Consider the following 23,904-nt stretch of genomic DNA (forward strand, 5'->3'; position numbering starts at 1 on the left):
ACTGTGAAGAAAGCTGAGCGCCAAAGAATTGATGCTTTTGAACTGTGGTGTTGGAGAAGACTCTTGGGATTCCCTTGGACTGCAAGGAGATCCAACCAGTCCATTCTGAAGGAGATCAGCCCTGGGATTTCTTTGGAAGGAATGATGCTAAAGCTGAAACTCCAGTACTTTGGCCACCTAATGCGAAGAGTTGACTCATTGGAAAAGACTCTGATGCTGGGAGGGATTGGGGGCAGGAGAAGGGGACAACAGAGGATAAGATGGCTGGATGGCATCACTGACTCGATGGACGTGAGTCTGAGTGAACTCTGGGAGTTGGTGATGGACAGGGAGGCCTGGTGTGCTGCGATTCATGGGGTCACATAGAATCGGACACGACTGAGCGACTGAACTGAATTGAACTGAAAATGGAGGTAGTCCTGTTTCACTCCGTAAATCCCAGGGGCTGTGTTAGGAACACATGAAAGGTCAGAGGGCTTTACAGAATAACTGAAAAGATTACTGCAGCACACAAAATAACAGTTTCTTCCACTAGAACAGGAACAGAGACGTGCTGGAAAACTAACAGAGCAGACTGGAGTGCTTAGTGGGGTCAAGGGTGACTGGCAGGAAAAGCAACAGGAGAAAATCAGTGACTTCACTTCAGTGTGTTCACTTGGCAGTGAAGGAGGCTGGGCAGCTGGGAGTGGAGGAATTCTGAACTTCTGGTTTAATTTGGCTAGGAATCTAAAATTGCAACTCAAACATTAAAAAGTGGTATTTGTCCAAGGAATTAGATGCCTTAGTTTTATTGACTTTGTAGTTTTGTGGTGTACGTTACCAAGGGCTTCTGTGGTGGCTCAGTGGTATAGAATCTGCCTGTCAATGCAGGAGATGCAGGTTCAGTCCTTGGGTTGGGGAGGTCCCCTGGAAGAGGGAAATGGCACCCCACTCCAATATTCTTGCTGAGAGAATTACCCCCAACAGAGGAGCCTGGTGGGCTACAGTCTGTGGGGTCACAAAGAGTCAGACACAAATGAGCACATATCACCAATTCGTTATAAAGGAGCAGGGCAGGCCAGACAAGTAGTCAAGAAGACAGCAAAAAGAAAAGATTATACAGAGGCAGACTTGATGAGTCCTGGCCACTCCCATGATCCACTGTTTGTTGGGGTGGGGGGGGATGCCAGGATCCCAAGTTGGACTCTGGATCTCAGTGTTCCACTTAACCACTCAGAAAAAGGAATATGGCTTTAGGGCTGGCAGGTACAGGGTCAGATAAAGGTGGTAGGCTCTGTGCCTTGAGGTTGTACGAGTCTGATAATCTCTACCATCCGCCCTTTGACTTTGGTTGTGGTGTAGACCAAGCAAGAGAGCACTGCTCTTCATTAATCCTCCTTTGAAACTTAGAATTAACAATGTTTGTTGTGTCTTTCCTGGTTACTTCCCAGTCATTTAACAGTATTCCATGAATCTAATTTTCTTGCAGTTTATTAAAAGTACATGGATAGCTGTACCTAGGTGACTGTGATATGGATTGTGCCACAGTGGGCTCAGTCTCCTTCCTCTTTTCAGCCTGTGGGAAGGGAGGCTTGAGAAAAGGACATGTCTGCAGAAAAAGGGTACAGGTAAAGGAGGAGACACCCAGAGAAGTCCACAGTCCATAAGTACAAATTCACAATTTGCAAAGCTCTACACAAGCCAAAAACCAGATATTTAATCAGGTAAACAAAATTATTCTAACTACACTTTTACTTGTTTATAAATATTTATAATGACCCTAAGCATTGGGCGTGGGGGGGGGGGGGGCGGTTGGGGGGGCGGTGCTTCCCTGATGGCTCAGACAGTGAAGAATCTGCCCCTTGCAGGAAACACAGGTTCAATCCCTAGGTTGGGAAGATCCTCTGGAGAAAGGAATGGCAACCCACTCTAGTATTCTTGCCTGCAGAATTACATGAACAGAACAGCCTGGTGGGCTGCAGTCCATGGGGACACAGTCAGATATGACTCAGCAACTAACACTAAGCATTTTTTTAATCTTAAAAAAAAATCCAAAAACTTCAAGTGAACTGTACTTCTGAATCAGCGTGCTTTTGTCTTTAAGGTTGGGTTTTAACCACCTTTGCATCCAGGAGTCCATTATCAGAACACAGCATAGGACTCCGCTCCTTAAGCATCACTGACTGACCTATTTCCAGCCACACAGGCTCTTTCCCCTGCACTCTCAGCATGGCCTTGCCTGCTGAGGCCTGTGATCCTCCCCAGGACTGTCTTTTCCTCTGGGAAAGTCTGACTCACCTATGATTAGTGATATTTCAAAATGGTGGTGTCAAAAGGAAAAAAGTGGCTTTTAATTCTTAAGCTATTAATACTACTCAGGGAATTGCTCTCTGAGGGAAATAAAAACAGCTTTGTCTATTTTGTTCTCCTAAAAATAACAATGAGCAGAACTGTGTTCTTGGTAATCATGTAGATTGAGTTTGTTCTTTGAATTCCTTCCAGTGAAATCTGATCACTTTCCTTAGGCCTGCAGTTTTTTATAGTTCTGGCAAGCAGATATTCTAATCCCCAGATTCCTTGGTTTACAATAGTTTTTTCTACCGACCCAATAAAGCCCCACTGGCCTGTTCTATTAATGATGACTGTCAACTATCCCTCATCCTCCTCAAGCTGCAGAGCTGGCTTTTTCCTTCTCTGTCACATCGCCAAGGATGCTTTGAGACTTTGGACAATCCTCTGTACTTCCTGAGGCCTCCTTGGATTGTGTGTCCCCCTTCCCAAATGAGAAGGGTGATCCAGCTCTGCCCCTCTTGCAGTCATATACGACTGTGCTCACAGCCATTTTCCTTTGCTTCAGGGTGAAAACTCTGATTTCTCTTTACTCTCCCGTGGAATTTACCTGGGGTTCTCTGTATCCTGTGGGTGATAGCAGTCTCCTGCCCCTGAACTGCCTCTTCCCTCAGGGACTCTGAGGGTCACAGAGTCTGAACCCAAGTGCCAAGGCCACTGCCGAGCAGTCACTGTCACTGCAGGAGGGAGCTGCCCTTGGAAGCCTGGTCACAGCTCAGCAGAGTGTCCCTTCTGACTGTCCCTTAAGGGAGGTCAGAGCTGAGCTTGCGCTTTGATTCCAGATGCCACACCAGCCTGGGACTCCATCATCTTCACTGGCCATTAACAGCAAAGCTCCACTCTTCCTGACCTCCTGAACCCCAAATGCTAGTTGCCCTTTGCTCCCTCGCCTCCGTTGCCTTCCCCTTTCTCACCATGTTCCTGTGTACTGTTCAGCAAACATGACAACAACCTTCAACACCACTTATGTAGGGTAACTGTTATCTTTTCAAGATTCTCAAGTCTTGTCGTCGAGAGCCTTGTAAAGCGCAAGTACTACACCCACCTGCAGAGCGGAGGAAAACCAGCAGCGGCTCAGTATCAACTATGGCCCAGGTACTACGCTCAATGCCTTAATCCACATTATCACCTCGGAGGGAGACCCTCTTGGAGTCTGTGTCCCCACGTAAAACGAATATATATAAAATGCCACATATAAAATGAATACAAAGTTCATTTTATAGATGAGAAAACTGCAATACACAAAGATTGAGTAGTTGGCCCAAGGACACTTACTAAGCCAGTGACAGTATGGAATCTGAATCCAGAACTTCCCATAGCAAATCCTGTGCTACCCCCATTATATCACATTTGAGCTGATAAGCAATGAGATAAAGCATTTGGAAGTGCCTAATAATGTCCAGCACACAACAGGCACTCAAGTAACTTAACATGTCAGGTTCACAGGAGTCTCAGTACCTGCTAGTTTCCTTCTTCAACCTTTGTAGCCATATCACCTCCACAGTTCCTTCTAGACTGGAGATAGCTGGGGCTCAAGCTGAACCCTTGTCATGAATATATCCTGTGGTCCATCCAGAGACCTGTCTAATCTGTACGTATTTCATGGACCAACTGTCAGGATAGAAAAGTACTCATCTAATTAAATCTGAACACGCCAGTAAGGTCTCTCACTGTTGCTGTTGTTCAGTTGCTCAGTCATGTCCAACTTTTTGCAAGCCCATGAACTGCAGCATGTCAGGCTTCCCTGTCCTTCACCATCTCCCAGGAGTTTGCTCAAACTCAAGTCCATTGAGTCGATGATGCCATTCAACCATCTCATACTCTGTCATCCCCTTCTCCTGCCTTCAGTCTTTCCTAGCATCGGGGTCTTTTCCAATGAGTTGATTCTTTGCATCAGGTGGCCAAAGTATTAGAGCTTTAGCATCAGTCTTTCCAATGAATATTCATATACTTTATGATTGACTGGTTTGATCTCCTTGCAGTCCAAGGGACTCTCAAGAGTGTTCTCCAACACCACAGTTCAAAAGCATCAATTCTTTGGTGCTCAGCCTTCTTTATGATCCAACTCTCACATCCATACATGACCGCTGGAAAAACTGTAGCTTTGACTTTATGTACCTTTGTTGACAAAGTCTCTGCTTTTTAATGTGCTGTCTAGGTTTGTCTTAGCTTTCCTTCCAAGGAGCAAGCGTCTTTTAATTTCATGGCTGCAGTCACCATCTGCAGTGATTTTGGAGCCCGAAAAATAAAGTCAGCCACTGTTTCCACTATTTCCCCATCTACTTGCCATTAAGTGGTAAGACCAGATGCCATGATCTTAGCTTTTTTTTTTTGCCGAGCAAAGGTTTAATGAGCCCCACCCAGAGCCATCAGTGGGAAGCCTTCTTCTTCCCTTCCTCCTTCTTCTTCTTCTCCTTTTACACCTTGGGCTTCTTGACCTTGCCTGAGGCGCTCTTGTGCGGTTCCAAGCTGGGCTTCACCTCATTTTCCGAATCACTGGAGCTGCTGCTGGAATCTGAAGTGCTCCCTTGGCTGTGGCCATGGCCGTGGTGATGCTTTAGGTTATCAGCTGACCTGCCCTGAACTTTGGGGGAGCTGTGCTTGGGGTCTCCCACCTTGCCTGCCCCTTGGGGCTTCTTGGAGGTAGACTCCACAGCTGCCGACAGGTCGAACTCCATGGTAGTGAGAGCTTAGCTTTTTGAATGTTGTGTTTTAAGCCAGCTTTTCCCACTCTCCTCTTTTCACTTTCATCAAGAGGCTTTTAGTTCCTCTTCACTTTTTGCCATTAGGGTGGTGTTATCTGCATATCTGAGGTTATTGATAATTCTCCCAGCAATCTTGAAGCTTGTGCTTCATCCAGCCTGGCATTTTGCATGATGTCCTCTGCATACAAGCTAAATAAGCAGGGTGACAGTATACAGCCTTGACGTACTCCTGTCCCAGTCTGGAATCAATCTGCTGTCCTATGTCTAGTTCTACCTGTTGCTTTTTGACCTGCATACAGGTTTCCCAGGAGGCAAGTAAGATGGTCTGGTATTCCCATCTCTTTAAGAATTTTCCACAGTTTGTTGTGATCCATTCTATCAAAGGCTTTAGCATAGTTAATGAAGCAGAAGTATGTGTTTTTCTGAATTCCCTTGCTTTTGCTATGATCAAGTGGATGTTGGCAATTTGATCTCTGGTTCCTCTGCCTTTTCTAAATTGAGCTTGTACATATGGAAGTTCTCAGTCCACATATTGTTGAAGTCTAACTTTGAAGGATTTTGAGCATTACCTTGCTAGCATGTAAAATGAGTGCAATTGTGCAGTAGTTTGAACATTCTCTGGCATTGCCTTTCTTTGGGACTGGAATGAAAATTGACCTTTTCCAGTCCTGTGGCCACTGCTGAGTTTTCCAAATTTGCTGGCATGTTGAGTGCAGGACTTTAACAGCATCATCTTTTAGGATTTGAAATAGCTCAGCGGGAATTCATCAGCTCCACTAGTTTTGTTCGTAGTAACAAACTACGAACTACACTCCAGGATGTCTGGCTCTAGATGAGTGACCACACCATCTTGGTTATCCTGGCCATTAAGGCCTTTTTTGTACAGTTCTGTGCATTCTTGCCACCTCTTCTTAATCTCTTCTTCTTCTGTTAGGTCCATACTGTTTTTGTCCTTTATTGATCCCATCTTTCCATGAATTGTTCCCTTGGTATTGCTAATTTTCTTGAAGAGATCTCCAGTCTTTCCTATTCTATTGTTTTCCTCTATTTCTTTGCATTGTTCACTTTTTTTTTTTAATTTTATTTTATTTTTAAACTCCACAATACTGCATTAGCCTTGCCAAATATCGAAACGAATCCGCCACAGGCATACCCACGTTCCCCATCGTGAACCCTCCTCCCACCTCCCTCCCCTGCCCTCCCTCTGGGTCGAATGTTCATTGCAGCACTGTTTATAATAGCCAGGACATGGAATCAACCTAGATGCCCATCAGCAGATGAATGGATAAGAAAGCTGTGGTACATATACACAATGGAGTATTACTCAGCCATTAAAAAGAATACATTTGAATCAGTTCTAATGAGGTGGATGAAACTGGAACCTATTATACAGAGTGAAGTAAGCCAGAAAGAAAAACACCAATACAGTATACTAATGCATATATATGGAATTTAGAAAGATGGTAACAATAACCCTGTGTACGAGACAGCAAAAGAGACACTGATGTATAGATCAGTCTTATGGACTTTGTGGGAGAGGGAGAGGGTGGGGAGATTTGGGAGAATGGCATTGAAACATGTATAATATCATGTATGAAACGAGTCGCCAGTCCAGGTTCGATGCACGGTATTTCTTTGCATTGTTCACTTTTAAGAAAGCTTTCTTATCTGTCACTGTATCAAAGCCTTTTTCCTCCCTCTCCTGTCCTGTCCACCCCAGGATTCCTTGTCCTATTGCAAATACTTGAGTTAGTCTCGCCAGTTGCTCAGAGACTACACAGCAGCTCCTTAAATGAGAATCAAATAACATTAACAACATTAGCACCAGATGGCCCTTCTCTTACATTCCTCAACCCCATTCCTACAGCAGGGATTTGTTTAAGATCACACAGCTGAGCAGTGTAAGCAAGCTAGCTGGGTGGTCCTTAAAGGCTGAGGACAGCGGTGGAGACCCAGCGTTCAGAGGAGGTGCTCTAAGCCAGGAGCAAACAAGCCTTCAGCTGTATCCTCGACTCTTTCCCGCTGGGGACAGCCGGTGGCGCACAGCCACACTGCTGCCACCTGGCGTCGAAGGCCCTGAATCGGAGCCTGGGAAAGGCCTCGGCAGTGACCTGTGTGCTTGGTAGTGTGGGACTTCGTGCCTTCCAGGTCACACTAGCCCGCAAACCTGGCATCTGGGAGACAGCATGGGGGGTACTTAGTCAAGTGGTAACCTCGATGAAAGCAGTAGAGATGGGCAACAGTCCTACAGGTGGTCCTGTCAAAACTAGAAGATGCAGAACTGAGGTTTTTATGTTAAGTGGCCAAATGTCCCACCTACTGCTCCCTACACTGCCCCCTCAGGAAGGCTTCAGGTTGCCACTGCACAGCGGGATAAAGCTAATGGGCCAGCGTTCAGCAAGGGCAGTTGGGGTTTTGACTTTGTGCACCAAGGACAAGTGTCCCCAAAACTGCCCCCCCAGAAACCTCAGTGTACGGGGAGTATGTCTTTGTCCTCTCCCCACTCACCTCCTTTTGCGGTCCCTTCTCACTCGGGCTGAATAAGGAGTATTTGAATTCCTCAATATGCAGAACATGGTTCTAGCTGCCGGACACCCTCCAAGTCTTGGTTCAGTCACCTCCTATAGCGTGCTACCCCTAACTCCTTCTAACTGGGAATATTCAGCTCCCTATAGAGCCTGCAGTTCTTCCTAGAACCATTACTTGACTTTGCTGCTTATTAGCCTCAGTCTCCTCTAGGTCTCTTCCTACATTAGAGTGAAACACTTGAATGTTATTACAGAGCCTAGCTTGATGCTTGGAAGATGAATGAATGAATGGACTTCAGTACAAAGGAGGAAACGCAGAGAATGCTTTTGGGAAGTACAGTATTTCTAGATTGGCTTAGATGAAATCTAGTATATCCCAGCTAGTCTGGGATCAGCCTGTGAGGACTTGGGAGGTCTCAGGACACTCCTTCGAGCCCAGCCAAGTACAGTCCAGGGAAGGCACCTTCCAACTCCTGGGATGCAGGCCGCTTCGTTGCACTCAAAATGGCCTGATGGGGGTGGATGGGGTCAGGGGGCGGTCATCTTAGGTTCCTGCCCTATTCCCCCTCAGAGCATACTAGAGTATGGTCCCTCTAGAAACTGGATAAGGACAAGTACTAGGAAAAAGTACAGAAAGCAAAAATGCCCTCAGATTTAGGAATGCCAGCCAGTAGTGAGAGCAGAATCTGACTGATCTGCACATCACCTCAGCAGAACCCACAGGTGAAACTGCCCTCTGCTGCTTCCCTCTTCCAGCCAGAATGCAGACTGGGTGAATTTGATCACTGTGAAGGTAGCAGCCCCCAGGTCTAAGGAAAAGTCTTTTGTAAACTGCAGACAAAGGGACCAGCCAACCACTGGTCTCTGCCACACAGCAAAGGCACACTGCCTGCTGGAGAACTAGTTACAGTGAAACACTGCAAAGGTGGTGCACTTTCTGGAACGGCTGCCTCATAACAGATGTGGGAGAGCTCAGAATCTATCCTCTGCTGACCACCTGGAATTCAGAAGTGGGGCAAGACCTGCACTTGGCTGCTGTCATCTAGGTTGAAGGGCAGGAACAGGTGGTTCAAGTCACCATAGCCACTGATGCAAGCCCATACATTCAGCTGCCCATCTCAAAGGGATGGGGAGAGATCTCACGTACGCATCACAATCCGTGGCCCCACTTTCCACCTCTGAGGACACGCCCTCTGCACCCATTTATGTGTCCTTCTGGTTGGCATCCTGTCAGGACTGTGCTCTAAACAGACACATTGGATCAGCCCATGCGTCAGGCCTGAAGTGCTTCACATGCCCATCAGAAATGACACCCAAAAGCTGTGCAATTATTGATCCATGGGTCACTTTTTTCCCCCTAACAAATTCAGAGAACAACAAAGATCAGAGTTAGAAAGGACCCTGGCCACCTCTCAGTCCACAGGACCACAAAGACTCAGACACGACTGGATGACTAAGCACACACACAGCACAGTCCAGCCCCACAATCCCTAGCTCATTTTCCAGATGGCCCAGAGGTGACAGGGAGTCCCAGTGACCCGAGTAACGTAAGGCAGAGCCGGGCCGGCACACAGTTCCTGATGCCAGGTCCAGAGTTCTTCAAGTCTTTCTTACGACATTGAGGGCAGGGAAATAGTAGCTGCTGGCCATGGGAGTTTTCCCTGGAGGCCAGCAATCTAAACAGTACATGAGGCATCACATACGGAACCTATTCCACGGGATTTTCCTGTGTGAAGGGGATTCCCTCCAGTGATAGCAGTAACTACTCGGCAGTGCTTGGCCCCGCGGCCCTGTTCAGGTCCGGAAGATGAAGGTGCTTCCTAACCACATGGGTTGTTTTTCTTTCTAGAAATGAAACGTCTGGTATCTGTTCCTTGCTCCTGTGCTTTACAGTGGTTTCTCCCTTCTTTTAAAATACTAAGGAGCCAGTCCATAGGGAGGCCCGTCCTCAGTGGCCACAACCCCAGACCTGCTGCTGCTGCCCAGCAGCCAGGGAACAGTCCCTACTAGAATCAGCAGGCCCACAGGCAAGGCTGTAAGCAGGACGCATGGGTCTGGGGTCTGTGCTCCTGGGCTCTCCTCTGGGGACCACTCAGGGCAGGACCAATGGCCCCACACAGCCCGCATCAGCCACACAGAGGAAGCGCCATCCTCCAAAGTGTCCCGAGGCCTCTGGTAGCGTGCATGGCTGGACTCCCAAGGACACAGGTTGTGAAGAAGAGGAGGTGGCCCACATGGTGCTTTCCTGCCCAGCTGAGGCCTCTAGCCCCCTCTAAACCCCACTCCGCCCAGAGTCTCAGCCACACCTCCATCTGCTCTGTTTTGTGCTCTGGTCCCATCACTGGGATCCACAGAAAGCCCTCGTGTGGTCTCACACAGACACTGAAGTCACTTACAGACACTGTTTTCAGTGTTTTTTCAGATGACTGCATATCAGATGTTGCTCACGGGGCCCTGGCACAGATGGTAACGGGCGTCCACCCTCATCTCTGCTCTGTGGCTAAAACATCCCCCTCTTCGATGCTCTGAAGCTGCAGCCTCTGACCTGCGAGAGTTCTGCTGCCTCGGCGGCTCCCAAAGCCAATTCCAGGGACAGTCCGAGCTGTAAGCAAGACCCCAGGCAAAGCCTCCTCCCCAAATAAGTTGATTTTGGCTTCAGCCTCTATGGCTTTGGCCAAGCTGGTTGCGTAACTGTCCAAGGACTTGTGCACATCAGCTTTCACGTGAAGAATAGGGTTCTTGGCAGCTTCTAAGAGAGAAGGCAGAAAGAAGGTTAGTGAGGGGCCAGGACTGATGGCTCCCCAGGACTGGCCTGCTGTTGCTTTACTGACCTGGGAAGGGGAGACAAATAGCTGAAGGCTGTGGGTTCTGGAATTTAGAGTCCCCAGGCGACAATTCCCTACTTACTATGTGGGAAATCTAAGACGTCATTTAATCTAATTTCAGTTTCCTAATCTGTAAAGAGATCATGGCACACCCCTTATGTCATAGGGTTCCTGTGATAATTAAACAGTTCTTCCTAAGATGCGTTAGCTTAGGTCTGGCTCGTAGGAAAGGCTTGATAAATACTTTCTATTGGGCTTCCTTGATAGCTCAGTTGGTAAAGAATCTGCCAGCAATGCAGGAGATCCCAGTTCAATCCCTGGGTCGGGAAGATCCGCTGGAGAAGGGACAGGCTACCCACTCCAATATTCTTGGCCTTCCCTGGTGGCTCAGCTGGTAAAGAATCTGCCTGCAATGCAGGAGACCTGGGTTTGATCCCTGGGTTGGGAAGATCCCCTAGAGAAGGGGAAGGCTACACATTCCAGTATTCTGTGGGGAATTCCATGGACTGTGTAGTCCACGGGGTCCCAAAGAGTTGTACACGACTGAGTGATTTCACTTAATTTACATCTGTAAAAGAGTTCTCTGGTCTTTCAGCTCCCTGGAATGTGCAGCGGTTTTGGCTATAACTTCCACAACCCTGAATGTTGCCTCTGGCCTTTCCACACCCGCTCAGAAATTCCTCACAGACATAGAGAACCTCAGGGTTTGAAGGACATTAGAAGTCAGGTGCCCTTTCCCCAGGGACTAGGATCCCTGACAACTTAAGTGAACAGGTTGGGGGGGGGGACTTCAGTTTCACATCCTGATGGCTTTTAACCTCACTGCTTGTTTTCCTCCTGACATTTTGGAGGGAACAGCTTATCCCCTAATCCTCATGTTGCTTGGAGTAAGCAACTTGCATGCCACACTCCAAGAGGAGAAGAAGGGAGGAACACGTGCCCTCTCCCTGCCCTGCCACTCGCTCCCGGGAGGACTGATGTGGTCTTAGAAGTGTCTGCTCCTCGCCCTGTCTGCAAAGAAGAGTGCTTTTGGTATGCTGTCCCCCAACATGGAGGCTGATGGAGCGAGCTTGGCCATATGTGGGCTGGGTGCATTGGGGAAGGCTTCAATCCATTTTTTTTAAATTTGGGAGTAACATAAGGCCCATGAGGCTGCTAATCCAAGCTCTGTTCTTGAATCTACTTTCCCCATAAAACAGACGATTTGATGTCTGCCTCCTTGACATCCATGACCAACCCTTCCATTCATCTGGAACCAGGGTGGGGAGTGGTAGAAAAGATAGGACGAATTATGAACATAAACTCTGATACGGCCGATATTTATTTTCACAGTCAGCATTTCTGAAGAAATTACATCAACGTCCCGGACCCCTCCATCACATCTTATTCAGAGGAAAAGAGATTCTTCCATCTGTGGGCAGCCTGGATGGCACTTCTAGTCAGCATATCTGGAAGGGAAACTAGACCCCAAGTTCCAGAGGCAACTAGAGTGCTGAGGGTTGAGTTCAGAACAGGGGGAGCCAAAAATGCAGGAACTGGATTACAGCAGAACTCATTCCTCTCGCAGGACCCAAGTGCCCCAGCACCCTCAAGAGGGCAAGACCACTGAGGTGGCAGCTTCCCCTGCCGTGAAGTTGGAGCACTTCTTGGGCCATTATTTTCATCTTCCACACATGGAAGCTGAGGCTCAGAGAGGCCAAGTTCAGATTCATAGCCACACAGCATCCATAAGGGAAAGAAACTTTGGAGGGCCCAGAAACTGGTGTATCTAGTCAGGTAACTTCCTGAGGGAGGAGATGGGAATCAGCTGTGTGTGTGTGTGTGTGTGTGTGCATGTCTGTGTAGCCCACTGCTTGCCCAGCCTTAGATGCTATTTGCTCTGAGAGTTAGAAGCCTAAGGACTCAAGTGAGAGAGGTCAGGTTGGGAGTGACTTGGGAATGGGCAAAGGTGGAGCCCCTAGTGTGCTGGGCGTGGGGGCAGGCTCGGCTGAGGAATTTTCCTAAGATCCTTTCACTTCCCCATTTCCCTGAAGCCATCAGCCACAGAAACCAAACCTTTGATTTGTTCCACTTCATCTTCAAATGTCACCGAGCTCCTCCTCTTGGGTGGGCACGTGCCATGGGAGAGAGGGTTGTCATCCGATGTGTAGTCTTCAAGCAGCATGACATCTGTTCCTAAAACCAAGGGCAAACTGTGCACCTCTAACTGGCAACACCAAATCCTCTCACGTTCTTTACCACCCTCTCTAAACAGCCCTTGCCTTCCTCTCCCATTTATTCCAACCCACAACCGGGTGCATCCAACTGCCCTGCAGCTTTGTCCAGGACACACAGTGTCTCTCGTCCCATTTCAGGGAGTTTGCAGCCAGCCACTGGGGCTGCTTTTCAGGCACACCAAAAACAGCAATGTTATCCAAGTGGATGGGTTACAGCCAGAACTACCATACTCAGAAGTGCTGAGTCAGCCAGACGTGGACTGGGGAAGGGGAGTCAGGCTGAGTGGAGGAGGGAGGCGTTATTAAAGGGGCTTTGTGTTCAGACTGATTTTTCTTACAGTTTGAATTTCTATCATTCTGGTTAAAATATGCTGTACTAAATAAACATATAAACGCTGAATGTGTAAAGTTCTCTAGGGATCAAAAAGGGATTGAAAAATATGTCCCTCAAAAAGTAGGGGGAAGGCAGAGAGGAAGGAAGCTCTATTAGAACTGGGTAGACAGGTGGGGAGGGCTGGGGAGGAGAGCAGGGCTGAGCAGAACCCTGACCCCACACTGGGGCAGATGTTGGGACTGGCCCTCCTCTGTCTTAGTCTCTAGCTTTCAACCCTTCAAAGCCTGGTGCTCAGCAAATTAGGAAGAAAGCAGAGCCAGGGGCTCCACAAGTTCTCCCGGAAAAACCTACACACGTGTGCTTCTCTGGCGGACTTTACAATATGGTGGTTACGCACACAGGCTCCCGAGTTGGAGAGATCTCAAGTTACTTAGTCCCTCAGCAGCCTCCAAGGTGTATAAAAGGGGGATAATTCTGTCTACCTCATAAAATTGTGAGAATTATGAGTTGGGATATGTGAAGCTGTGATGCAGTACCTGGAGCACAGCAGGCCCCTGGTCCGTGGAATCATCACTCACGAGGACACGGCTAAGAGCAGGGAGGTTGAAGCTCACATTCCAATCTGTGTGAGCCCAGAACCCAGGCTCTTTCTTCTGGCTACATGTTCCCTTACTCCTTTTCGCCCGGTCACCTCCTATTCACTCTATAGGTTTTCACATCACTTCCTCAGAGAAACTTTTCTAACGCTCCCATCCCCAAGTGCTCTCCCCCAGCAGGGACACATACCTGTCCGCTCTGTGTCCTCATGGCACTTGGCTTCCCCTCCCACAGCGCTCATCACTGTTATGACCTTTTTAAATAGCAGAACTACTGAGGTATAATTTGCAGCCCACACAATTTGCCTATTTAAAGCCGCACGAGGGCCATTCACCAGCACATCTCTAGAACATAGGGCAGTATCTGCTCAAGGCAGGGGCTTGGCAAGTAAACATCTGTTTAGTGAATAAACGTCCCTGCCTCTAGATCCCTACTGGTTGTCCGAGAAGAGGTAAGAGGGCCTGAGGAGCAACAGCGACTTTCCTGTCCTTCAAGTTACAAGAGGGACTTTGGCCTACAAGGGAGGCTGTGACCAGTTGTTTAACCTTCTGGGCTGCCTGTGGGGGTGCATTCTCAGGGAATGTTCTGCCTCCAGGGGAAATGCTCCAAGACAGGAGGCCTGGTCTGGGTCCCTGCCCGTGGCCCTTTACCCTAGAATTCCGCAATACAGGCTCAGATGAGGAACCACAGATCAAGGCAGAGAAGGGTTTCCAAAAGGTTCCTGTTGGGGAGATGGAAGAGCACGGAGGGAAATATTCATGGCTAGCCTGCAGTGTTGAGGTCCGGGCTCTAGAACCCTGGGTTCATGTCCAGCACGTGGGATGCGGTGCTTCATCAGCTCTGTGAATGACCGATGGAGGGACACGGCCCATCACCGCCATGAGCCTCTCACCTCATGCAGTGCCCCAGGTATGTGCTGGGGAGCACAGCGGCAGACTGTGATGTCACAGAGCCCAGTGCTGAGGGGGGAGCTCTGGGCTGGCACCATCCCCTGGGCAGCAGTTGAAGGGAGGGTCTGGAGGATACTGATGGAGATATGTTTCATCAGAGAGATCAAGTTCCCCAGAGGTAGATCTCAGGGCATGTAAAGACATGACAAGGGATAGAGGGACAGTGCCCAAGTTCTGGGGCAAATGGGGAGCCTCAAAAGTTTAGAAAAAATTGAGTAGCTTGTCTGAGATAACACAGCTCTCAAAAAGCCAATTCAAGAGTGAAAACCAGGCTGGTTGACTCTGGAGCCTGCTCTGGCCAGGGGTTATTATAACTCACATAACAATTCATGATCATCTGACATTTTAACTTTGAAGGCTTTCACTTAATTTGAATCTCACAACAACCCTGCCTGGCAGAGAGAACAGGAGCTGAGATTCCCATTATACAGAGGAAGAAACTGGGGCACAGAGATGCAGAGAAGCAAAAAGCCATGACTGGAAACCCAGACTCTTGACTGTCACCCCCTACACCCTGGGAGACGTCCCTCCCGCCCACATGCTCCTCCTGGAACCGGAAAATGCAACAGGTGAGAAGCTTACCTGAGTCCTGAGAGCAGCTGAAGCCAGTGTCCCCGGTGCTGCTGCTGTTCCCCAGGGGTTGCTCGCCTGCCATGAGGGCCGTGAGGTGTGGGGACAGGCCCAGGTCTGCAAAGCAAGGTCAGCACTGACTGCACACTCACGCCCAGTCCCTCTCTCCTGTCCACCCTGTTCTCCCTGCAAAGGGTGCTCTCCATTCACTGAAGACACGAAGCTCTTGGCTGCCTTTCCTCCAGGTCACCCCTTGTTCTTATCCCAGGGAGTCTGTGACAGCATTCACTGGGTCCTACCAGAGGGGAAGAGCTCAAGACAAATGTCAAACACCAACAAGGCAGGTGGGAGAGAAAACAGTGAACAGTCCTGGGAGATCTTCCAGTTACCACAGAATGGGTGCTCCTTTAACTTCCAAGCCTATCTGAATACCAAAAGGTAGGTTTTTTAGAAGAGGCTGAAACCTCCAAGCAAAGAGGATGTTTGTAGGTTGGAAGGTAGGGGGTGGGCCATGAAACTGACCCAAGAAAGGACTGAGGCTGGCAGCAGGGGAGGCCTGGAAGGAGACCCCCAAAAGCTTAAGGACTGAAGGCTCGGAGTCTCTGGGCAGGTAGGGCTCAGTGGAAGGACTCTACAGGAAGCAGTGGGTCCCGTCTATGGCTAGTCCCAACTCAGGCTCTGGGCACCTGCCCTCCATGCTGGCAGGAGAGCAGACAGAGTGAACTGGGGGACTCTGGCCTTAGTGACACCAGGCACAGGGCCACATGGTAAAAACTGAGGGAACAATGAGGCTGCCTAGTTAACAGTGGGACCCCCACCCACTGCCTTACTCAAGCTGGGCGGGGGGCCAGAGATCTCGTCCCCTGGGAAATCCAACCCGTCAGAGAGAAAAGCCCCACAGACCCCAAGAGCGGGGCGCCCTGTAGAACGGCCCCGCCCCTCCACCCTTCCGTCTACGTGCCATCTGCTTCACTGCCCAGGGTGTCCCAATCCCTTTTCAGGGCTGCCTCATTAACCAGAAGGGACAGTGAAGATCAGGAGACATTAAGGAAAAGCACTAGCAGAGATGGGGGGACAAAAAAGGAAGGAATAAAAAAAGGATCTGCAGGAGACAATGCAGGGAGTTTAAGAAAACAAAATTCCAATTGGGTGTCCTCAGAAAATTAAGAAAATAACGAATCTATAAACAAAAGAGCTGGAGGCCACAAAGACCATGGAGACAACAAAAAGGCACTCTTAGCAATTAAAAAACAGCACAAAAAGTCCAACTCTTTCCATCTCCTGAGAAAGACCTACCTGCCACGAAGGACCTGCCACGACAGACCACCTGAGTCTCCCTGCAGCACGCTTACAGACAGGAGAGGCCTCTGCCTATGCTTTCATCATAATTCTTCAAGGGAACAAGGTGACTCTCCTTTCTCTTTCAGAGCCGAGGAGGAGATGGTGGGGGTTGGGGTGGGCAGCCCATGCAGACAGAGCTTCTCTTTTCATGAAACGTGCGGAAAACACTTTTGCAAAGAGCTGCTCCCTCTCCTGGGGGTTTGTGTAGGGGGCTGGATCCAGAGAAGATTCCAGACGTGATCACCCACCTGCAGGGTCTTGGCCTCAGAATATGACTATGTCTCAGCAGGAAGCCTGGCTTGAGGAGGGTGGCCTGTGGGGGAACACCCACTGTCAACTGGGACAGCTGAGGCCACAGTGGGCTTTGGACACATCTCTGAGGCTGCGGTGAAAGCTAAACATAAGTCCCGGTCTCCACCAGTGGGAGGACTCACTGGAACCAGGCCAGTGTGGCTCAGCTAAGAGATCTGGAAACAGGGCAGCCAAGTGGTGACTCTCTATTCTGTGTTTGTTCAGCATTTATCACTAGAGAATGGGCGCAGCAACCCAGAGCTTCTTCACATGAAGCAACAACACACTAGACTGGGCCCAGTCCAGCCCTTTTTTAAAAAAATATTATTTTTAAAGAAAGAAAGGAACAGGCACAATGTGGCAGGCCCAGAGGTCAGATCAGAAGCCTGGCGCGGCCAAGAGAGCCACGCGTGCCTTTCACAGGCCACAGGAGCAGGAGTGCCGTTCTGGGGTGAAACTGGCACTCTGAAGCAACCAGAAGACCTCACAGTGGCACAGGAAAGGAACCTAGAAAAGCAAGCGGGGGAAAATTCAGAGGCCCTGGGCCTCTTACCCCCAGCCCAAACCTCACGAAGGCCTTGGGATGGGCCATTTCCTCTAGCAAATGGAAGTCAGTGTCCTTTTCTCCACAAGGTAACTGGGAAGGCTCTATCCCCAGTTTCAGGAACTTCGAGCATCAGGTGGGAGTGGCATCTGGAGAGGCCTCCCTCCACGCCTGCGTGTCAGGCCTGGTGGCAGTGCTGCCAGATGAGCGGCTGGCCCTTTCTCCTGAAACCCTCATCTTTGCTCCAACGCCTGCAGCCAACTATCAGCTTTGGATTTGTAGTGTGGCCTTCACTGGAAGGACTCATGTTGAAACTGAGACTCCAATACTTTGGCCACCTGATGCAAAGAGCTGACTCATTGGAAAAGACCCTGATGCTGGGAGGGATTGAGGGCAGGAGGAGAAGGGGACGACAGAGGATGAGATGGCTGGATGGCATCACCGACTCAATGGACATGGATTTGGGTGGACTCTGGGAGTTGGTGATGGACAGGGAGGCCTGGCGTGCTGCGGGTCATGGGGTCACAAAGAGTACGACACGACTGAGCGACTGAACTGAACTGAACTCCTAAGACCAAATGTTAGCATTTAGTGCACCTTTCAGCTGGAGAAGGCAATGGCACCCCACTCCAGTATTCTTGCCTGGAAAATCCCATGGACGGAGGAGCCTGGTAGGCTGTAGTCCATGGGGTTGCTAAGAGTTGGACATGACTTCACTTTCACTTTTCACTTTCATGCATTGGAGAAAGAAATGGCAACCCATTCCAGTGTTCTTGCCCTGAGAATCCTGGGACAGGGGAGGATGGGCTGCCATCTATGGGGTTGCACAGAGTGGACACGACTGAAGCGACTTAGCAGCAGCAGCAGCGCCTTTCAGCACTAGAATCAATGTCACTCCAGAGCTGACCTACCCACCATGAGGTGGCCCTGCCTGCCAACCCTCAGGGAGGCCAGAGATCTCAATTCCTCAGGGAACGCCATGGTAATCTGCTAACGAGCCTTCACAGGCAGAAAGTATTGTAGTGGCCTGGTGAGAGCTGGCACCCAGGGAAAACCTAAACTGACGCACTTTTTCAGTTTGGGGCTAATAGTATGAGAAAACCAAAATTCATGGATTATGGGTGAAATCTACATATGAAATCTTAATAAACATGACTGCCTATGTAGAACTCCTGGCATCTCAGGGGCAGTAGAAAACTCCAGGTGTTTGTGGAATGCACTACACCTGCTCACAAGCACTGTGAGGAAAGTTTATAATTCCATGTACTGAATCCTTTGGTGAGAACTTTCCAGGTGCTCATGAAAATGGAGAGGGACAAAACCGAGAGAGGGCTTCTGAGTCTTTTCTTGCTGGCTTTGGAATGAATCTTATCACCCTTCTAATGTGCTAACAGGAGAGAGCAAGTTCCTTCTCTGAGTGTAAGAGAGGCAGCCTGAAGCAGGCTGGGTGGGTTTAGGCATCTGCTGCAGATGCAAGTCATGCCTGCAGAGGGCACCAGACCAGGGTCTGGTCACCGCCCTGGCTCAGGGATGCAAGGTGGAGGCAAGGGTTTTCCCTCCTAATCAGAAAGGCCATGGGTTTTCCTGGTATGACCAGAGTAGGATTCAGGGATGGGATGGGCACTGCATTCTGCTTTTTTTAAAAGACTCTTGCCAATGCTGTTGCCCACCTCCTAAAATCAGGACATCTGGGGAAGAGACAGCAGGGATGCCCCCAGCTCTGATTCAAGGGAAGGCCAACAATTCAGAACCCATCGTCCCACACGCTCTTCAGCCCAAAAACAACCCACAAGACTGCTTCTCCCTCAATGAAGAGACCGCTCACTGCCTTGAGCTTGCCAATGCAACCACAGCTGGTGTTTTCCATCTGTTCTCCCAGCCTGACAAGCTCGTCTAGGATAATCCCAAGTGGCTCACACAGAAAATCCTGGCCCCCAAAACAGATGTTTCTTTTTATTCTATCTACCCTCTCCTCCTCCATTCTCTTTCCTCATTCTTAACATCACTGGAATTGAAAATGTTTATTTTTTTTGCCTGGAAGATAATTGATTTTACAAAGTCTGAACAAATAGGTTAATCAGTGAAATGAAACCAAACCCTGAATGTATTCCTCCTGGCTCATAATTCATACTTGGAATCATAGTCTTGCCAGTAGCAAGGGGTGGGAAATTCAGGAGCTAAAATACTGGGATCCCGAGAGATGTTTTTTTCTCCTATGGTCAAAATAAGGAGGGAGGTTCAAAAGGGAGAGCATATATGTATACCTATGGCTTATTCATGTTGAGGTTTGACATAAAACAACAAAAGTCTATAAAGCAATTATCCTTCAATTAAAAATAAATAAATTTTTTAAAAGTCCCAGAATTTCTTCCTTTCTCAAGAAAAAACACGCCGTTAGTCCATGAGGTGAATCAGTGATGCTGGTTTGCTGCCACATGGAGCAGATCTCCTATCATCACTACTCCAGAGTACTCATAATTAAGAGCTGTAATTTTCACTCTCTTGGGAGGGGAGGTGGAAAGCCTATTTCCTGGAAATGAAAAATTAACTCAAGCAGTGAGTTGCCCGAAGTCATCTGGCAAGAGACTGGAACTGCACTCTGAACCACATGGCTTTTTTCATGAATATGATCTGATAAGTGCCCTCAGAGTCTCCCTTCCAATAGCTCATCCAGGTGACAATCTCCCTCAAACAACAGAGTGGTAACTTTGGAGGCAAGATCCACCAACGCACGCTACAAACAGTGGGTGAAGGCTGAAGGGGAAATAGGACATTTTCATAACCTCTAAGTATCTCCTCTGCTGTACTTACTAGCGACAATGGAAAAAACAGTGAATCTACAGTGGGGAAAGCTGCCAGACATCAACCTAACTGTATGGACTGAAAGTGTTCCCCCAAATTCCTATACTGAAGCCCTAGCTCCCAGTGTGATGGTATTCGGCAGTGGGTTCTTGGGGAGATAATTAGGTTTAGAAGAAGTCATGAGGGTGGGAGGACCAGAGAGCTTGCTCTCTCCTAACCCTCCACCATGGCAGGACAGAAAAAGAGGACAGCCAGGGAGAAAGCCCCACTGGAACTCAACCACGTGCCACTCTAACTTCAGACTCCAGCTGAACTGTGGAAAAATGAATGCCTTTGGTTTAAGCCATGCATTCTCTGGGATTTTGTTGTAGCAGCCCAAGCTAAGACATCAACCAAGAGATCAAGAATAAAATTAGCTAGTAATAAGACCTACAGATATATGTGCCCCTGGTATGCTTACTAGGAAGAGCACATCACCGGCCCAGCATCCTGGCAAAACGTAACCTTGAGAACACATCAGTTACACACAGATTGAGGGGCCGTCTACAAAATCCCTGAACAGAACTCTACAAAAGGGTCAAGTCAGGGAAGATAAGGAAAGAACAAAGACTTGTTAAAGATTGAAAAAGACAAAGGAGATGTTACGGCTGAATACAACATGGGATCCTGAACTGGATCCTGGAACAGAAAAACGACATCAACAGGCATATAGGTGAAATCTGAGTCAAGTTTGTAGTTGTCAATAGCCATGCACCCATGGTGCTATGGTTAGGCAAGATGTTAGCACTAGGAGAAGCTGAGGGGATGGGAATTCTCTGTATTGTTTTTCCAACTCTTCACTGACTCTAAAATTATCTCAAAAGAAAAAGGTTTAAAAAAATTTATTCCAACTAGAGTAATTCCTTTGGATCTCATCAAAGGGCATGGGACTGTGTTCAGAAACTTAGCTCTGAAATCAATTATCAGACGGAGGAGCAGCTTTAACACATATCAGATAGCAACATTTCAGTGACGGAGTGGAGGCTTGCCCTGAACACATCCTGAATTACTAGGGATGGTACAGTAAGGAAAGGGCTTACTGTGAGGAAAGGGCTCAAGGAGGAGTATGTCTAGTAGGAGCAGCCGAGGAGGGAAAAGAGCACTTCAAAAAGGACTCTGCTTCAATGAACACTGAAAGGAGAAGGTAGCCTAGTTCAATGCTTAAATTCTTTTTTTCTCCAGATAGAAATAACTGTACTTTCCAGGCCAGTGGGCCATGGCTGGGATCACTGAACTCGTGTCCTCGGCCCTACCCAGCTTGGGAAATCTGCTTGGGAATCACTGGGATGCTCCTTCCCCAAAGGAAACCTGTGCTTTAAGCCCCAAGGCTGCAGTCAGTCTGAGATCTCACCCATCAACCTTCCAGAGTGTCCAAGAGGACCATAGGCTATACCTATGGGAGAGTGGGCATCCCTTTGCTGACAAGTTTCCAAGTTACCTGTGATCCTATTGGAAATGCTGAAGAGCCTAGACGTCCTCTGCCGCTGTACAAATGGTTCCCGGTAATACCGATCCCCAAAGCACATGCCCAGGAGTTCCTTGCGCACCGTCTTGTTCCAGAGTCCATAGATCAGAGGGTGGCAGATGGCACTGGTAAAGGACAGCCAAGTGGCCCAGGTCTCCAGGGTTGGGGAGACACAGTTCTTCCCCCAGAGGGCCTCAGAGGTGATGACAACCATGTAGGGGCCCCAGGTGACCATGAAGGCACCAATGACCACCAGGATGGTGACGAGGGCTTTGCACTGGTTGGCCGAATAGACCACGCCCTGAAAGGCGCTCTTCCTGCTGCCCGAGGAGGAGGTAGAGGTGCTGGAGCTCTTCCTCCCAGTCCTCTGCACGCCCACCTCCACAGTGACCACAGCGCCACAATGCACCTTGCGCGCTTTGACCCTGGCCACTCGGAAGATGAAGCCATAGCACACCAGCATGACCAAGAAGGGGAGCAGGGCGCACCAGATCTGCCAGAACGCAGTATAGCCAGGCTCCCGGTGCCACGCGGCCACACACATCCACTTGAACTCGTCAAACTCCACCGATGACCAGCCAAACAGAGGTGGCAGGCAGCCGATGAGGGAGTGGAGCCAGATGTAGGCAAGCACCATCACAGCCCGGTTGCCTGTGATCTTCATCGGGTACGCCATGGGATACAGGACAGCGTAGTAGCTGGAAAAGGGATGGAGGGAGGTGAGAAGAGGCAAAACAGAGGAGAAACACGCCAGGATGGACGCCCACTGCTTTCCTAGGTAGGCAGTCTGTTGTATTTCTCACTCCACTCAGCCACAGGGTGAATACTTCTAAAAGTAGCACCTTCTCCCAACCCCCCTGGACAAGTCACAGACTGGCCACATCACGCAGCCCCGTGGGACTCTTCATCAGAGAATGACCGTGTGCCAGGAAGGACACAGAGCTCAGGCAGCTCTGCCTCCAAGCCGCCATGCCAGGGTCCATTCATTTCGGGGGTGTGGCTAGTCTTGAGGCATCTGCGGGAGTTCTCAGGAGTCATGCCTCAAACCAAATCACGTTTGTGTTTCTAACATTAATCCTTTTAGATCAGTTTTCAGAGGGTTCTCAGAAACCAGAATAACTTCTAAGCATTACGGGGTTCATTCATTCAACGAACTCAAGGCCTGCCACGTGCCAAGCCTTGTGCTATGCACTGGTGTGTGCGCTCACTTACTAAGTTGTGTCTGACTCTGTGACCCCGTGGAGCAGAGCCTGTTAAACTCCTCTGTCCATGGGATTCTCCAGGCAAGAATACTGGAGTGGGCTGCCATTTTCCCCCTGGCTATGCACTGGAAATAACAGGTAAAAAGATGCAGAGGGAGATAGGCAGAGAAGCAGAGTAGGAGGCTCTGGAGTGGAAAGGGCTACATTTAATCCTCCCAAATGTTTGAAGTGCTGGACAATATCGTCATCTTCATCTTACAGATGACGACCCAAAAACAGAGAAAGGATAGATAATCTGTCCCAGATAAGGAAGAGGAAGAAACAAGATAAAAATCCAGGCAACCTGACTCTATAGTCCCCAACGCACAAGGCAGCAATTTCCTGCAAATCCTCTTGTTCTGGAATCCACAGACCAGGGGTGGTGGCTAATCCCTTAGCTCTGTGAAGGAGGGAGGCCTAGAGAGCTACTGATTCACACTGATGGGGCCTTGGGTCAAGAGTGCAGGATCAGGGCAGACTTCTTGGCGGAGATGGCACATAAACACAGGTCTTAAGAGATCAGAGGCCCTGGTCCAGGAGCAGATGAGGCAGAAAGCCAGCCTTGGCCAGATGCAGAGGTGCACATGAGCACCGCCTGTCAATGCAAGAGAAGTAAGAGATGTGGGTTTGATCCCTGGGTCAGGAAGATTCCCTGGAGGAGAGAATGACAACCCACTCCAGTAATTTTGCCATGGAGAGAGGAGCCTGGCAGGCCTCCGTCCATGGGGTCACAGAGAGTCAGACATGACTGAGGCGACTTAGCACGCATGCACTGGCTCAGCAGGGAGGCTGCCTGTAGCTCAACCAGGAGGCAAGGAGAAAAGGTGGGGCAGGGAGACAAGGAGCCTGGGGGCTGGGGAACACTATGCCCTGCTGGCCAGCTGAGTACTGATGCTTTAACTGGGGTGAGTGGGAGTATTAAGACCATGGGGTTGAAAGTAAATCACCACCCTCCTGACTCAGACATTTTATCCAAAGCAAATGCTGTTTACTGATGGGGCTTCTGCATGAGGCACCATGTGGAGGGGCAGGGGCGACCACACTGACGCCACCTGGTACAGACAGGACCACAGGAAACGGCCACACATGGCCTGTGAAGCCACTTTTTCCACCAGGACCTTCCTGAGT

General features: G+C 49.1%; 2 protein-coding genes across 4 annotated transcripts in view; both read right to left on the minus strand.

Annotated features, from left to right (window-relative positions):
* Positions 1-4,650: 4,650 nt before the first annotated feature.
* Positions 4,651-5,088, minus strand: LOC104992970 (chromosome unknown open reading frame, human C19orf33). The gene has a single exon (XM_010846019.1). The coding sequence runs from the start codon at positions 5,004-5,006 to the stop codon at positions 4,746-4,748; it is 261 nt and encodes an 86-aa protein (XP_010844321.1). The 5' UTR covers positions 5,007-5,088; the 3' UTR covers positions 4,651-4,745.
* A 4,877-nt stretch (positions 5,089-9,965) lies between these two features.
* Positions 9,966-23,904, minus strand: part of GPR161 (G protein-coupled receptor 161) — a 55,381-nt gene continuing 41,442 nt past the window's right edge. For 2 of the 3 annotated variants that reach the window (XM_010846021.1, XM_010846020.1), the window contains 4 exons: positions 21,509-22,233; positions 15,066-15,170; positions 12,442-12,561; positions 10,887-12,170 (listed from right to left, as the gene is read on the minus strand). In XM_010846021.1, coding sequence (XP_010844323.1) covers positions 11,770-12,170; positions 12,442-12,561; positions 15,066-15,170; positions 21,509-22,233 — 1,351 coding nt within the window. In that variant the 3' untranslated portion in view covers positions 10,887-11,769. Of the gene's footprint in view, positions 10,311-10,886; positions 12,171-12,441; positions 12,562-15,065; positions 15,171-21,508; positions 22,234-23,904 lie in introns of those variants that run through there. The other variant, XM_010846022.1, reaches the window with a different exon arrangement.

This window comes from Bison bison, unplaced genomic scaffold (assembly GCF_000754665.1).
Source record: "Bison bison bison isolate TAMUID 2011002044 unplaced genomic scaffold, Bison_UMD1.0 scf7180017864229, whole genome shotgun sequence".
Lineage (NCBI taxonomy): Eukaryota > Metazoa > Chordata > Mammalia > Artiodactyla > Bovidae > Bison > Bison bison.

Bases quoted from the DNA above. Each gene is read 5' to 3' on its own strand.
- LOC104992970 (XM_010846019.1), bottom strand. From the start codon at position 5,006: ATGGAGTTCGACCTGTCGGCAGCTGTGGAGTCTACCTCCAAGAAGCCC.